The sequence below is a fragment of the Capricornis sumatraensis genome, chromosome 22 (genome assembly GCF_032405125.1).
Source record: "Capricornis sumatraensis isolate serow.1 chromosome 22, serow.2, whole genome shotgun sequence".
In the NCBI taxonomy this organism is placed as follows: Eukaryota; Metazoa; Chordata; class Mammalia; order Artiodactyla; family Bovidae; genus Capricornis; species Capricornis sumatraensis.
This window is the reverse complement of record NC_091090.1, coordinates 33,881,513-33,897,308: the sequence shown is the minus strand read 5'-3', so window position 1 is coordinate 33,897,308 and position 15,796 is coordinate 33,881,513. Positions and strand designations below refer to the sequence as shown.

Below are 15,796 nucleotides of genomic sequence, written 5' to 3'. Positions count from 1 at the left end.
TAGTTTTATTGGCTCATTTTCCTCTTCTAGCTTGTTTCCCTTAAATAATAGGCTGCCAAAGCTCCTGAGTTTGGTTATGTATTTCCTGGTCCACGTATGAAGAGAGAAGGAAAATTTTTGTCTTGGCATTCCAAATAAGACTACTGAGACTCAGCCTAATTAGATTAGCTTAGGTCACATGCTTCCCCCAACCTCCCCTTCTGCCTTCCCCCCAACCCCCGCCACCACCTGCTTCTGGATATATCATTGCTGCGGAAATAGAATGACTTACTCCTGATCTGCCGAGTTGCTCACCTTATGGGCTGTGTGGGCAAGGAATGGATACCTGAGTATCCATATTAGAGTAATGTTAGGAAGGCAGGGGTAGGCAACCAACAGGTGCCCACTACAGTGCTGAATGACTTAAAAAGAAGAAAAAATATATATATATATATAGTACATGCACTGAAAGCCAATATTATCTTGAAAAACTTGGCCATGACTATCAGAAGCCAAGGACCTGATTGAAAGAGTCCTAGGGTTTACCCATAAAAATAGACATTAAAAAGATAACGATACAGAGTTGGGTATTCCAATGAGTAGATTAGGTGCCAGCTAGATGAGGAGAAAGAGCAAAAGGAGGAGGTACAAAGAAATGGTTGGTAGAGCTCATGAAAAGATCAGATCAGGAAGGACCACTTGGACAAGAGAGTTAACATGGAGAGACTGGCTAGCACCAGTGCTGAGAAGACATTTACAGTGAGCTCCACTTGTGGTCTGTGATAAGACCTTATTGTCATCTAGTGATACCTGACCAAGCTCAGACTTCAGTACAAATGAAAACTATCTAATTTGGATAAGCCCCTTTTCAAGCCTCAAGACCCTGGAAAGCCCACAGAGCTGAAAGTCAAAAGATGTGGCTCTAGAATCTGGCAGGGCATAGTTGATGTAGAGAGGCACTTTTACCCCAGTATGTAACTTGACAGACACTGGATCACATTAGCTTGAGATTTTCCCAAAGAGGGTTGAGTGAAAGCCCTCTTGTTAGGTATATATATTTCCATTTATACCACACTATACAGAAGAATCTACATAGCTTGGAGATGTTTTATATCAATGCATATAAATATATCTTTTAATGACTTTATAGTATTCTAATGTATGGATGAACCATATTATATCTGATATTTAAGATTTTTTTTGTATTTTGCTATTATACAATACTTGTGAAAATCTTTGTAGATGTATGAGTGTTATCATCTATAGCATGCTCATCTAAAAATAGAATTAATTATTGGGTGAAAAAGAATGCTTTGTGTCATCTAAAAATGGCCATCTAGAAGTGGAATTATTGAATCAAAGGGAAGGTATTTACCAATACAAGTGCTTTCCATGTACTAGGCAACATAGCAGATATTAGGGATAAACCAAAAAGCAAATTAGGCTTGACACCTGCCATCATAGAATTTTACATGCTAACTTGGGGAGACAGACTTTAAATAGTTAACAGACAAATAATTATAAATTGTAGTATGCTATGAAGAAAAGAAGGGGCTAGAGCCAGAAATGGTGGACGTTTTTGATAGAGTGGTCGAAGTCTAAGAATATTATATTTAACCTCAAAGTGCTTTTAATAGCCATTGTAACATTGCTTTCCAAAGAGGATGCACTGGTTTACACACTCACCTGCCAATATTGTATTTCTAAACCTTTTGAATCTGAATCTTTGCCAATCTGATAGGTGAAAATGGCATTTCATTTTTATTTAAGAGTATGGTTGAGTATGTATAATAATTGTAATTCTTTTCTGTGTGTGAATTATCCACATTATATATTTGTGTATCTTCCTACTGAGTTTCTGATCTTTTTCTTATTGATCATAAGAACTCTTCAAATAATAAATCAGTTCTTTATTACAGAACTTGAAGATATTTCCCCCTTATTTGACTTTTGAATTGCTATTTTGGGAAACACTTAATCATGTTCCCTTTAAGCCCTAAAAGCTCTGGTAGCCATTCAGTGAATTGTCTTTCTCACGTGAGGAAAAGATGCAGCTCAGAAACTGTGGCTCCTAAGTAAACCAAGGTAAGATTGGTGGACTTCTGTCTCTCTCTTTTGGCTGCACCAAGCTGTATACAGGATCTTATTTCCCTCTGCACTGGAAGCCTGGTGTCCTGACCCCTGGATCCCTTGGGAATTCCTCGTCTCTTTGCTCTTAACCTAATAAATTCAGCTGCATTTTTATGAAGATACTTATGAAGTTTCACTATCAAGCATGAGGGAGGTTTTTTGGTTTGAGATGTGTGTATGTGTGTTTTTCCATATAAAGGAAGCATCCATCTATTCCTATTTTATTAGGAGTTTCCGCATTTATTCAGAAATGTTTGCTTAATTTTATTAAATTACTTTTTAGCATTTGTAGTTATTAGTCTATTAATATGCTGGTTTTAAAGTTATGGATTTCCTAGAATTAAACTATGAATTAGGTTTATTAGATTTATTTGGAAGTTTTTGATTTTTAGAACAATGATTGACTACAAATTTTTCTATGTCATAATTCAAAGTAATGAATGAGTATGGGTGGAAGCAGACAGAATAGTGGAAAGAATCATTACAAAAAGATACTTGTATCTCATGGCTATAATGCAATAGTTCCTCTTACTGATCATATAGAAAAGGAAGCTTTTATTTTAAACATCGTGGACCTGGACCTGATGGAAACATATAGATGACCATTTTGTTTACAGAAATGAGGATAATCTTAGAAAATGAAAATCTCAAGTTCAAAAAGTGATTTATTAGTGAAATGTAGCTCTGTCTTGGTAAAAATGATATTTTGATTTATTCTCACTTTATCTACCTGTACCGCTTCTAAAAAATACAGCCTACTTAAAAATGCACACCTTGAATTCTTGTTAAAAAGCTCTTCTTTGTCTAGCTTCATTGTGTTTTTATTTTCATGGGATATCCAATGCAATGACAGTAATCTCAGCCTTGATAATATGAGTGATATTTAAGCCAACCATGGTAGGGAGTTTGAAAGTGGTAATAAATGAATTAGGATATATTTGCTTCCTTTTAAAATCGAAATTTATGTTTACCTCTTGTATAATTTTTTTTTGAGGGAAAGCTCTTGAAAAAAATGAGATATGTATTTTCCCTGCAGGACAGAATTATTAACTTTTAACTAGTAAAATATTCGCATTGATTGGATTTGTTAGCCTAAGGAAAAGTTTTTAAATATATACATTTTACTTTAACTTTTTTTTAAGTTAAACTTTTAAAAGATATTTTTAAGTTTTTGACACACAAGGGGAAAAAGAACTCTCCTGATAATGGAATTTTTTTTCTGTTATGATCATTTCAGGCTTGAAACAATATGAATTGTGTGATAAAACAATGGTTAGTAAGATACTTGTTTCAAAACTACCAACTGATTAAACCAGTTTGTTCGGATTTTTTTAAGGGTTTATTTTGTTCACAGATAATAAAAATACAGTTTGTGATGATGTGGGCAAGAGAGGGAATACTTCTGTTTTCTTTGGCAGAATTTATTTTAGTCGTGACACCACCCTACCCCCACCCCTACCCTTCGCATACTTTGGAGAAAATAATGCTTGATTATTCTCTCCCTTAGTAATAGACTGTAATTGAGGAGGACCCTATGGGATCTTCCTGGTACAAACACCTCCCTTCTATCCTCTGCTGTAGCTCCTCTCTGATGTACATAGATAATAATATCTGATGCACTCTCCTGAGTTGTTTTACAGATGCTAACATTACCACCAAATGGAAGAAATGAAATACTTGATGATCATGCCTCTAGACCTACAGGCCCAAAGTACCAATAAGGTGACTCAGACTGCCTTATTTGCCTGGGTAAAGAATCTGCCTGCAATGCAGGAGGCCAGGTTTGGATCCCTGGATCGGGTAGATTCCCTGCAGAAGGGTATGGCTACCCACTCCAGTTATTCTTGCCTGGAAAATTTCATGGACAGAGGAGCCTGGTGGGCTACAGTCCATAGGGTTGCAAAGACTCAGACACAACTGAACAACTAATACTTCACTAAGTAGTAGTAATGTTAACCGCTCTGTTCCCTCAACACCAACCAGTCAGAGAACTGTGCAAGAGCTGATCAGGTTCCTGACAACCCCGCCTCCCTCACCTGACTTTTAAAAAATGCTTTGGTGAAACTCTTTGAGGAGTTGGGGTAGTTTTGAGGACACACCAAGAAGAGTTTGCCTTGCTTGGTCCTGCAATAAACCTCTCTGCTTTAAAACGCCCACATTTGGTTTCTTTGGCCTACTGCATCCAGCACACAACCCTGCATTTGGTAACATTCCTTAATTTTTTGTTACCTTAAACCTGGCAAATATACATTCATTGTATATTTGCATATGTACATATATACATGTTCAACTTAAAAACACTTTTACATTTATTTTTGCCACTGTATTTGATAACTTTTTTAATTGGGGAGAATAGTAAAATATGTGTCCGTGTCTTAATTATGTGAGTGAGCAAAGTGGAATACCGGCTGTGATAACACTAAAGTGAGCTGGCCTGTTTCCGTGCCTGTGTATGTGTGCTCAGTCACGTCCAACTCTTTGCAACCCCATGGACTGTAACCCGCCAGGCTCCTCTGTCCATGGGATTTCCCAGGCAAGAATACTGGAGTGGGTTGCCATTTCCTACTCCAGAGGATCTTCCCAACCTAAGGATCAAACTTGTGTCTCTAAAGTCTCCTGCATTAGCAGGGTGATTACCGCTAAGGTTGGTAGTCCGTGGGGTCGCAAGAGTTGGACACCACTAAGCGACTGAACTGAACTGAGGGAACCTGGAAAGCCCCAAAACACGCCAGCTTTCACGAATTTGCGTGTCATCTACATAAATGAAATAAATTTCGGGTTAAAAACTTAAGAAACCTAAAAACACACCTGGACGCCCCTCCCAGCTTTGGGGCACCCCTCCCAGCCTCTGGACTCCGAGACCGCTCAACCAACTACTAGCCTGAATTTGGCCGCCTCGTAGGAGCGCCATCGAGCCGCAGTCCTCCAGCATTCCTAGAGCGACGGTCAAAAGCGCCGCGGAGCGAGAGCGGCCGCTCAGTAAAGAGCTAACAAGCTGCTTGAAAGCTTTTGGCTTTTCCTGTGGGTCCTTGGAGGGGTGAGTGGTGATTGCGCTCCAGTTTGGGGAGTAACTGCGGCCCGTGGGCTGGGGAGCAGCCGATTCCTTGCGGGTGCGGAGAAGCCTTACCCAATGGAGGAGACGTGTGGACTCTGAGCGGGCGAGGACAGGAGATGTCAGTCTTGGGGCCTAGGAGAGGAATGATGCTGTGGTTCTTGTTTATAGAGGCACAATCTTCTGCGTGTGTGTGTGTGTATATATATATTTATCCATTGAGCTCAATTTTAAATATGTATAAAGTTAAGCCTTAGAAGGTGACTTTGAGCAAAAGCCTGAGGGAGGTTTAAAAAACCTACGTGGCCTTTGCAGACACGAATTTTCTAGTAAGGGGCAACAGCAAATGCAAAGGCGCTAAAGCAGGAGCTCGCTTATCATACTCGAGGAGTAGCTGGGAGCCCAGAGTGGTTGGAGCACAGTGAACAAGGGGAAGGTGTGTAGAAAATGCTGTCAGAGAGATGGGGGTGGGAGGAGGCCTGTAGAAAAAGTGGATGTTGTGTAAGGAATTTGTTGATTTCTTGATGTGGAAAGAGTATTAGGAAGGTTTTGAGCAAAGGAAAAACATCTGACAGGTTTTTAAGCGTCTACAGCCGGGAACTCAAGATGAGACCAGACTGGAAGGCAAGACTGAAATCGGGTGACTGGAGACAGGAAAAACGCTGGTTTCTCAGCTTTTAGGCCGTCAGGCAGGTGACTTCTCTTACTGGGGGAAGTCAGCAGCCTTTTTGTTCTATTCTGGCTTTCACCCGATTGGATGAAGTCCACTCACATTAATAAAAGCCATCTGCTCTACTCAGTCCACTTATTTAAATGTTAATCTCATCCGAAAACACCCTCACAGAAACACCCACTGTAATGTTTGGCCAAATATCTGGGTACCCGGTGGTGCAGTCAAGTTGTCAAAGAAAATTCACCATCATAATACCTAACTATTTTCTGGCTAACAATCATTACTTTCATGGACATTTTTTCACTTTTTTTAAGAATATAGTTGACTCTTGAACAATACTGGTTAGCGGCCCATGGTGAAGTCGGAAATCCAAGTATAACTTTACAGTCAGCTCTCTCTACTCACAGGGCCACATTGCAGATTTGGCCTATTTGAAAAAAAAGAAATCCATGTATAAGTGGACCCATGTAGTTCACTCTCCTGTTGTTTAAGGGTCAGCTGCAGCAGGATTGGCGTTTTAGATTGTAAATCCTGTTTTGACAAATAAGTATCAGCTGGGAGTGATACTATATAACAGCGAACTGAATTTGGAACCTAACTGGGCACAGCCACTAAGTGAGTGAGCCTTATACTATAGTGATTCAGAAGTGTGTGCCAACAATTGGCAGATACTATTTCACTTATCTCTAGAGTCACTCAAGAGTCATCAGAATCAAGAGTCCCCACATACCAAGAGCCTGTTCAAAACATTGATGGTATAATTCTCTGAGTTTTGTTGTGTGTTTTTTTTTAAGGTTGTGCTGGGTCTTCATTGCTGGGCATGGGGGGTTCTCTTCATTGCAGTGTATGGGCTTCTCATTGAGGTGGTTTCTCTTGTTATGGAGCACAGGCTCAAAGGCATATGGGCTTCAGTAGTGCAGCTTTTGCGCTCAATAGTTGCCATTCCTGGGCCCCAGAGCATAGGCTTAACAGTTGTGGGACACAGGCTTAGTTGCTCTGAGGCGTGTGGGATCTTCCCAGACCAGGGATTGAATCCATGTCTCGTGCATTGGCAGGTGGATTCTTAACCACTGAGCCACCAGGAAGACTCTCTGAGTTCATTTTGACATGTTGCATTTGATAGGCTTTTTGTAAGGTGCCCAGGAACCATATAGCCAGAAGAAAAATCTTTCAGAGGTCTGGGCAGAAAAATAAGGAAATCATTGGCATAAAGATGATACATAACATACCTGTCCTTTATGCTACCCTCTCCTAGCTTAGGTCCTATATATCTTTTTCCTTTCAATGTCCTGTTTTTTGAAAGACTAATTTTTGCTTACTTGTGCCATTTTTCTCATTTTCCTGTGACTGGGTGACTGTTCTCCCTATCCAATGACCAGAATTGCCTTTACAGAGGTTGCAGTGACCTCTGTTTGTTTTTTTAAAATAATATTTATTTAAATAAAATTTATTTGGCTGTGCTGGGTTTTAGTTGTGACATGCTGGATCTTCTAGATGTGGCATGTGGGATCTAGTTCTCTGACCAGGGATTGAACTCAGGACCCCTGCATTTGTTGCAAAGAGTCTTGGCTGCTGGACTGTCAGGGAAGTCACTGACTTTTTTTTGTTTGTGTTTGTGTTTTTTAGAAATACTAATATAGTTATGGGCTCCCCTGATGATTCAGCAGTAAAGAATTCACCTGCAGTGCAGGAGATGCAAGAGATGGGTTCGATTCCTGGGTCAGGAAGATCCTCTGGAGGGAGGACATGGCAGCCCGCTCCAGTATTCTTGCCTGGAAAATCCTATGGACAGAGAAGCCTGGTGGTCTACCAGTCCATAGGGTTGCAAAAAGTCAGATGCTACTGAGCACGATATAGTTATGGACAAGGAGACATGGAAAGTTTTGGGGTTTTTCTGTTTGTTTTGGTTTTAATGTTTGGCTGTGGATGGGTCTTCATTGCTGTGTGCAAGGCTTTCTCTAGTTGCAGTGAGTGAGGACTACTGTCTAATTGAGATGCCCTCATTTACCTCAAAACATGTCTCTGAATTAGGTATTATCTTCATTTTACAAATGAGTGAACAGTGTAGTGACAGAGTGGGATTGGAACCCAGGCCAGTCTGAGGCTCAGGCTCATTCCACCACTCCACACCTGTAGAAACAGATCCCCTTGTCTCTTGGATTCTACTGTCTTTGTTTTTCTACCTTTCTGGTTATTCCTTCTTACTTCTCTTCCTTACACATAGGTGTCTCCCAGGTCCCAGCCCCATTTACCCTTTTCCCAGCCATAACTAACAACTACCCAGAACATGTGAGGTTTTCCAACAGCTCTGTGCTCAGGTTTTTCTCTGTCTGGAATACCCTTTCTGTATTTTCTTGTCTGATTTTCACATGTCTTTTATGAGTCAGAAGGGCTACCTTCAAGAGGTCTTTTCTGACCTGCTAACAGGGATTAAGTGTCTTACCACTGAGCTCTGCTAGCATCCTGTGTCTACCTTCACCGTGGCACTTAATACATTCAACTGTAATTGCTTATTTACTTGATTTCTTGTGGGGCAGAGAGCTATAGAGGCCAGAGGTTCTTTCATCTCTGTATCTCCAGCAACTAAAGAGTGTGGCACCTAGACAATCAATGAGGTAAGTTGTGAATATCCTTATGTTCTTTTAGTTAATTCTGATATTGGCTTCAATGAATGAACATACAAACAGTTTTATTCATTTTGTGTCTTTTTTCTCCCTCTCAACTTTTGAAGAATTTTCAAATCTACTGAAAAGTTGTAAGAATAGTATGGTCAATACTATATACCCCTCATCTAGCAGCTCTTGTCAACTTCCTGCTACATTTGTGTTTTTTCTCTCTCCCTCTCTCCACATACCTCTTCACAGACTCCCCTCTCCTTGCAACATTTGAAAATAAGTTTTAGTACTGTCTTCTGAGAATACGGCTATTCTCTTACATGACCACAAAACTGTATCCCACCTGAGGAGACTCTCAGATCTACACACGTCTTCTGTGAAGGGCCAGAATAGCTGAGCTTTGCAGGTGGTACAGTCTCTGTGATAACTCCAGTAGATCCTTAAACAAAAGGGTTTGAACTACATGGGTCCACTTATACATGGGTTTTTTCAGTACATATAGTACATGTATTTTCATTTTACAGATCCTTAAGTGGGGGAAAGTTTGTGTTTGATTAGAGATCATGTGGAGTCAAAAGAACTAGAATTTGAATCCTGATCCTGTTGAAGCTGTTTTAGCTTCCTACCCTTGCTCATCAGTTCCTTTGTTTTTGCAGCAGAGATAGTAAGTAGCACACAGATTTTTGGATTTTTGACTGAGCAGGGATCAGTGCTCCATTGTTCAAGTCCTCAGTCCTGCTAGTGTATTTCTGAAAGCAGATGTTAACACTGTCTACCAAATGGGTTTGGCTGTATTCCAATAAGAAAAAAATCAATCTTCCCTGTTGGCTCAGTGGGTTAAGAGTCTGCCTTTAATGTGGGAGACTCGGGTTTGATCCCTGCTGAGTCAGACATGACTGTGCATCTAAGCAGCAGCAGCAATATTCCAGTAAAACTTTAAGTAAAAATACAGCCTTTGGGCTCTATTTGGTTTGCCTATCTATTATTCAGATTTCTGAATTCTTCAAAACATTTGTATTTTTTTTATTCAAGAGCAAATTTCACTTGTTACATTTTGCTGTATCTCTTTAATCTAGAGAAATACCTTTCCCACATTCACTCTTTATTTTCATGAAATTGATGTTTAGAAAAGTGCATATCTCTTGTAGATAAACTGCATTCTAAACATTCTGGATTTATCTGAAAGTTTCCTCATTATTAGATTCGTGTTAAACATGTCTAGTAAAAATGCTGTGTAAGAAATTGAGGCACAAGGTCAGTTATCTTACTGTTGGTGTTGCTAGGTTTCATCTGACTGCTGGATAGCGCCATCCTTCCCTTTGTAATTCATAAGCAATCAGTGTGGTGATTCTTTGAGGCTGAGATTATCCTTTCCCCTTACTCCTTTTTACCCAGTGATTTCACCCATTTGTGGTCCTTGATTGAATCAGTTATTTCATCAAGGGCTACAGAATGGTGATTTTTTCAAATCTGTTATTTATGCTGTTAGCTGGCAATCTTCTGTAAAACAGTCTTCTCATTTTGTATGGTTGTTTCAGAGAGAGAGGAGAAATGGATAGTAATTATTGGAAATGTATAAATCCAACAAAGGGGTATTGCTATTGCAGTTATTATCATTACTACTACTATTACTATTTCCGTGATTCTTGTTATTACATTTTCAGAGGTATCCCTGAGGAGGCAGTCAAAAGAAAGTTGCCCAAAATAGAGCAGTCTGAAGGTGGAGATGGCGACAGCATGGGGAACCGTTCCTTCCCTGGCTCCTGTGAACCTGAAGAAGGAGGGGTTTCGGGTGGTGAGGGAGGATCACCTCTCTGCTCAGGAACAGGGAGTCAAGCTGCAGGGAAACGGCACAGGCTTCAGGCAGCAGCCCTTATGCAAGCAGTTCAGGCAGTTGCGCTATGAAGAAACCACAGGACCTCGAGAGGCACTGAGCCGGCTCCGGGAGCTCTGCCGACAATGGCTACAGCCTGAGACCCACACCAAGGAGCAGATCCTGGAGCTGCTGGTGCTGGAGCAGTTTCTGACCATCCTGCCTGAGGAGCTCCAGGCCCGGTTACAGGAGCATCATCCGGAGAGCGGGGACGATGCGGTGGTTTTCCTGGAGGATTTGCAGCCGGAGCTGGGAGGAACAGGACAAGAGGTAAGGGTCAGGTGTACCCCTTTGCAAGAAAGCAGGAGCTGACACGCTGGGCCAGGGCCGTGGCCATGACTTCAGCAGTGGGAGAACTGCTCAGCTTGGGTTCCGTTTCTTTGCAGTCTGGTTGTTTCTTGCTGAAACTCTTACCTCAGCCACCCTGCCTCTGCTGGGAGGAAACTGAATATGCTTCAGGTTCTCCAGTCTCTTTTCTTTGCCCTTCTCTTCGCTTCCTTTTCTAAACATTGAAGTGTTTTTCTGAACAGCAGTTTCCTCCTAAACCCACGTGTACCTAATCATCCCCAGGACCCAAACCAGGCAAAGAAACAGGAAGTGTTCATGGAGGAGACAGCCCCTGCAAAAGCCGTGCCGGAGCGGCAGGTCCAACCTGAAGGTGACGTCCCAGAGCCCGAGAGAGAGAAGGGTAAGAAGCCTGCATCTTCACATGTGAGATTTGTGGTTCTGCCTGGAGGCCTTGCTCGGCACCCTTAGCATTTTGCTTTTTTGTTTTTGTTTTGAGTCCTGTTTATTGAGGTTAGTTTACATTCTCTAAAATTCACTCTTTGTAAGTGTACAGGCCAATGAGTTTCCACAAACATGAAATAATTACAGTTGTCTAATCATCACCACAATCAAGACAGAAAAGTTTCCTTTACCCCAGACATTTCCTTTTTCCCTAACCCTTGTTTCTGTTTTTGAGTGTTTCTAGTTTGGTTTTTTTCTGTTTAATTAAAACTGAATTCTTCTCCTGTGTGAACCTTTACCTTTCTCTTCTCCCCATTACTGGGGGGCAGGGGTGTGAATGAAAAAGGAGTGCTTGTTTCTCTCCCAAGGGAAAGAATGCCAGCCACATGATTCACTACTTATTTTTTCTTACCACCTTCCAGTTATTGTAAATGACTACTGCCTTTTATTTCTAAATGTTGTCTGGATTTTCTTTTGTGTTTTTTTTTTTTGCTCTAGACTCTGACATCTCTCTTTCTAATATTTATCCCTTTCATTCTTCTCCTCTTTCCAGTCTGGTAACAAGCCCTGTTTATCTTTTTTGTTTTACCATCTCTCATCTTGGTGCTTCTGCTAAAGTTAAATTACCTCTTGTTCATTCTCCACCATTTAAACACAAATTCATTACTGTTGCTCCCCTCCTTGAAGACCTTCAATGAACTAAGAAACAACCCATCACCTTTACTCACTCCCAATAGCTCTTAACAGAAGTCTCACCTAGCATACTCTGGCACTTGCAGACCTTGCAGCCTTGTATTCCCTAACATAATCAGCTTGCTTCAGTTTGCTGGAGACTTTTCATTCCAACTGTTCCATGTGCTGGGAAAACCCTCATTCCCAGGCACACTGGGACAATTAGTCATCCTTGATTCCATCAGCTCTCACGTGTGTTTCTCTTCATGCTGAGTCCATTTCCCACCTTGTCTGTCTGGAATACTTCTTCCTCACTCTCTCTGGCTAATTCCTACTCTTCCTTCACAGCTAGCTTAGATATCACTTTCTCTGTCCTTCCTAAATCCCCCCAAGTCTAGATCAGTTTCCCCACCTCTGCTGCTAAAGCTACCATGGAACTGATCATATTATATTAGAATTGCTGGTTTACTTCTCTTTTCCTCCTGCCAGACCCAAAGGACAGGGCTTTGTTTTGTCTCCTGAGTCTGCTACCATCCCTCGCCTAGAGTAGACCTTCAGTATATATCTATTTGATGCAAGGCTGATTTCAATTGTAAAGCCTACTTTTACTTACTGCATGGTTCCCCTGCACAGTTTCTGAGTATAGTTCAAAATTCCTCTTCTTCTGGAAGCTTTCTGAGTAAAGTAGCCAAAAGAGAGAGGCCTACTTTTTCTAAACAGCCTTGCAGAAATGAATTTATGCCATGTAATCAATGATGGGTATATATTTTAAATGTAAAAAGTAGATTCAACAACAGTAGATTCTTGAAATTGTTCCTTACCTTCTAGATCTGTTGAAAAATGTTATTTTACACTCAAAGTTTAGGTTGTTTTTCAGTTTTGGAGGCCCCTGCATTTCCTTTTAGTTGTGTGTGTCATTCTGTCCTCACGGAAAAGACTGTTCTCTCATTCCCTCCCCATGGGGGCTATTCATCCTCTTGTCAAAGCCCTTACACCCAATTAGGTTTCTAGTGTTTCTACTCTGCCTCCCCAACATGTGCTTTTACTTTCTCTGATACCTCCTCCCCCGACCCTTCATTTTCGCTTTCTCATTGACTCTCAACTTTTGAAATGTTCTGCTTGCTGTCTTTATCTTACTCACACAGAGTAAGCTTCCTTCGTTTGTTGTTCGTGCGGTTTAGACTCTCTCACTCTTCTGTTTTCTCCATCCACTTCTCCTTTTACTCTCATTCCGCTTTCCATCCCATTCATGCTGCTGGACGTCATGCTCCTATCTGCTGTTCCCTCTCACCCTCTCCCTGGTGTCTGAGCTCAGTGTTTATTCAGCAAACATTGTTTATTATCTCTTCTGTGCCACATCTATAAGTGAATTATTAAAGCAATGAACTATAATGGATCTACTGAACCACACAGGAAAGCAGTTACTGCTGTCCAAGGAGATTAGGAAAGGCTAAGACATTTTTGTGGACTTCATGTTAGCCTCAAGGTCTTGTGGCCCAATGTTTTTTTGATTTATTGGTGAGGACATTGAGCCCAGAGGATTTAAATCACTAAGAAACACAGCTAATCAGTGATAAAATTGGCACCATGTCTGCATGTCTTCATTTCCAGTTCATTTCTTCATTTCTAGTGCTATCCCTTTCTCTTATTTGCCCTGGGTATTTAATTGACCTAGCTTTCTAATTTCCACATGGCAGACCATTATCAAGAACATACAGCCATTAGCTATACAGCAAAGTAAATCAGTTATGTGTATAGCCACATTTAAAATTTTTTAATTGGTGTCTAGTTGATTTGCAATGTCATGTTAGTCTCACGTATACAGTTTGGTGAATCAGTTATGCATCTTCAATATGTCTATTTTGTGGATTCTTTTCCCACACAGGCCATTACAGAGTAGAGTTCCCTGTGCTATACCGTAGGTCCTTATTTGTTTAACTTCACTTTTAAATACTTCCAATTGTATGTTCTTTTCAGACTCTGCAATTCTGTATGCTTTTTCTTCAATTTTGAGACCAGTGATCTCATCATTTTGCCTAAATTAACTGAAGTTTTTAAAGTAATATAGCCATTATAAATTATTCAAAAACTTAAGTTGTATGATATGTTCTTACTTCCTGGTTTTGCCTGGTGGTTGATGTTTTATGGTAATTTATAGAAAACTAGATTAGCAAAAAGTTCTCAAAGATAAAATTGTAACAATCATTTTTTTCTTCTATGTTGCTGCTATACCTGGCACAAACTTTACGTTATTTTCCCACTACTTGTTTATGATTCTGTCTCTCCTTTAAAAAGAGTTCATAAAAAATAAATAAGTTTTTATCCTACTTGATGATAACCTCAGTGCCTACAGTAATGATTGGCATTTAGGATGGGTTTAGGAAGGAAGGAGTGAAGGCAGGAAAATGTTCAGTATTTTCTTCACTGAAGCCATAAGCAGATTGAAAAACAAAAAAGAACATAGAGCCCTGCCCTTTATGACTGTTTACTTGCTTGCTAACTTCTCTCTGTATGTATATATGCATATGTATCACGTGACTTCAAACCATTTAAAATAAGTCATCTCTCACCATAATCCTCTCAAAGCAGCCACTGGGAAACATTTTCTTATGTATCATTCCATGTATGTTATATGCAACACAAACATCCACATTTCCATTTTGCACACGTAGCTTGATTCAATTTTATCCTCCTAATTGCCGATTCCTTTTCCTGAGCACCAAAAAGCAAATAATTGGTGTTATATACTTAATGTTTCAGGGGAGGCAAAAAGGATTGAGAATGGGAAGCTGGTTGTAGAGACAGACGCCTGTGGAAGAGTGGAATCATCTGTGAAACCATCTGAACCCATGGAGGTTCATTACAAGGACTCTAACTTGGATAGGCAGCAGGCTGAGCCCAAGGAGAAAACTGACTATAAATGCTCAGAACATGGGCAAGGGTTCTTCCAGCACTCAGACCTGATTAAGCATGAAAGTTCACACAAGAAAGAAAAACTCTGTGAAGCTAAAGTGTGTCAGAGTTTGAGTCTTCCTGGACATCAGAAAATCTGCTCTAGAGAAAAAGGTCATCAGTGTCATGAATGTGGGAAAGCCTTTCAGAGAAGTTCACACCTTGTCAGACATCAGAAAATCCATCTTGGTGAGAAGCCATATCAGTGCAAGGAGTGTGGAAAAGTCTTTAGCCAGAATGCAGGCCTTTTGGAACATCTCAGAATCCATACTGGAGAGAAACCTTATCTATGTATCCACTGTGGAAAGAACTTTCGGCGCAGCTCCCACCTTAATCGACACCAGAGAATTCACAGTCAGGAGGAGCCCTGTCAGTGCAAAGAGTGTGGGAAAACCTTTAGTCAGGCCCTTCTCCTCACCCACCATCAGCGAATCCACAGCCACTCCAAAAGCCACCAGTGTAATGAGTGTGGGAAAGCCTTCAGTTTGACCTCAGACCTTATTCGACACCATAGGATTCACACTGGAGAAAAACCTTTCAAATGTTCTATTTGCCAGAAAGCCTTCCGATTAAACTCACATCTCTCTCAGCATGTGAGAATCCACAACGAGGAAAAACCCTACAAGTGTAATGAATGTGGAGAAGCCTTCAGGCAGAGGTCCGGTCTTTTTCAACATCAGAGATACCACCACAAAGACAGACTGGCTTGATGAAGTGTCCTCTCCTTATGGACCATCAGAGACAGTACGTTAATAAGCAGCACTTCAGGAAAAGTCATTCTAGCCAATTCTGGCAGAGAACTTGGAGGCCAAGTTGAAGGCTTTCTGCCTGCACTCTTATTTTCCTTGTAGTCAGCTTTGGGCCACAATATTTTGACCCTAGATGGTACTGTGGGATCAAAGGTAAAAGCATTCTTCACTGCAGGACTTCTCAGAGCCTTTAACATGGTAAATGTGTAGTTATGTGTCTCCAAGTAGCAGAGAGCCTCATGATCAAGGGCTTGAAGTCATCAATGAGTCAAGTATGTATAGATTTATAGGTTTAAGCAAAAGAAGAGAGGGTTGATATTTTTGCACATGCTGCAGCAGCAGTCTCCTATACAAAAAAAAAAAAAAAAAAGA

General features: G+C 40.7%; 2 protein-coding genes across 2 annotated transcripts in view; one reads left to right on the top strand and one right to left on the bottom strand.

Moving 5' to 3' along the window:
• Positions 1-15,796, bottom strand: part of LOC138069278 (zinc finger protein 184-like) — a 1,142,341-nt gene that overhangs the window by 748,588 nt on the left and 377,957 nt on the right. The gene's annotated exons all lie outside the window — the stretch shown is intronic.
• Positions 8,370-15,594, top strand: ZSCAN26 (zinc finger and SCAN domain containing 26). Its single transcript, XM_068960542.1, has 4 exons — positions 8,370-8,449; positions 10,114-10,592; positions 10,893-11,010; positions 14,484-15,594. The coding sequence occupies exons 2-4, from the start codon at positions 10,176-10,178 to the stop codon at positions 15,383-15,385; spliced, it is 1,437 nt and encodes a 478-aa protein (XP_068816643.1). The 5' UTR covers positions 8,370-8,449; positions 10,114-10,175; the 3' UTR covers positions 15,386-15,594.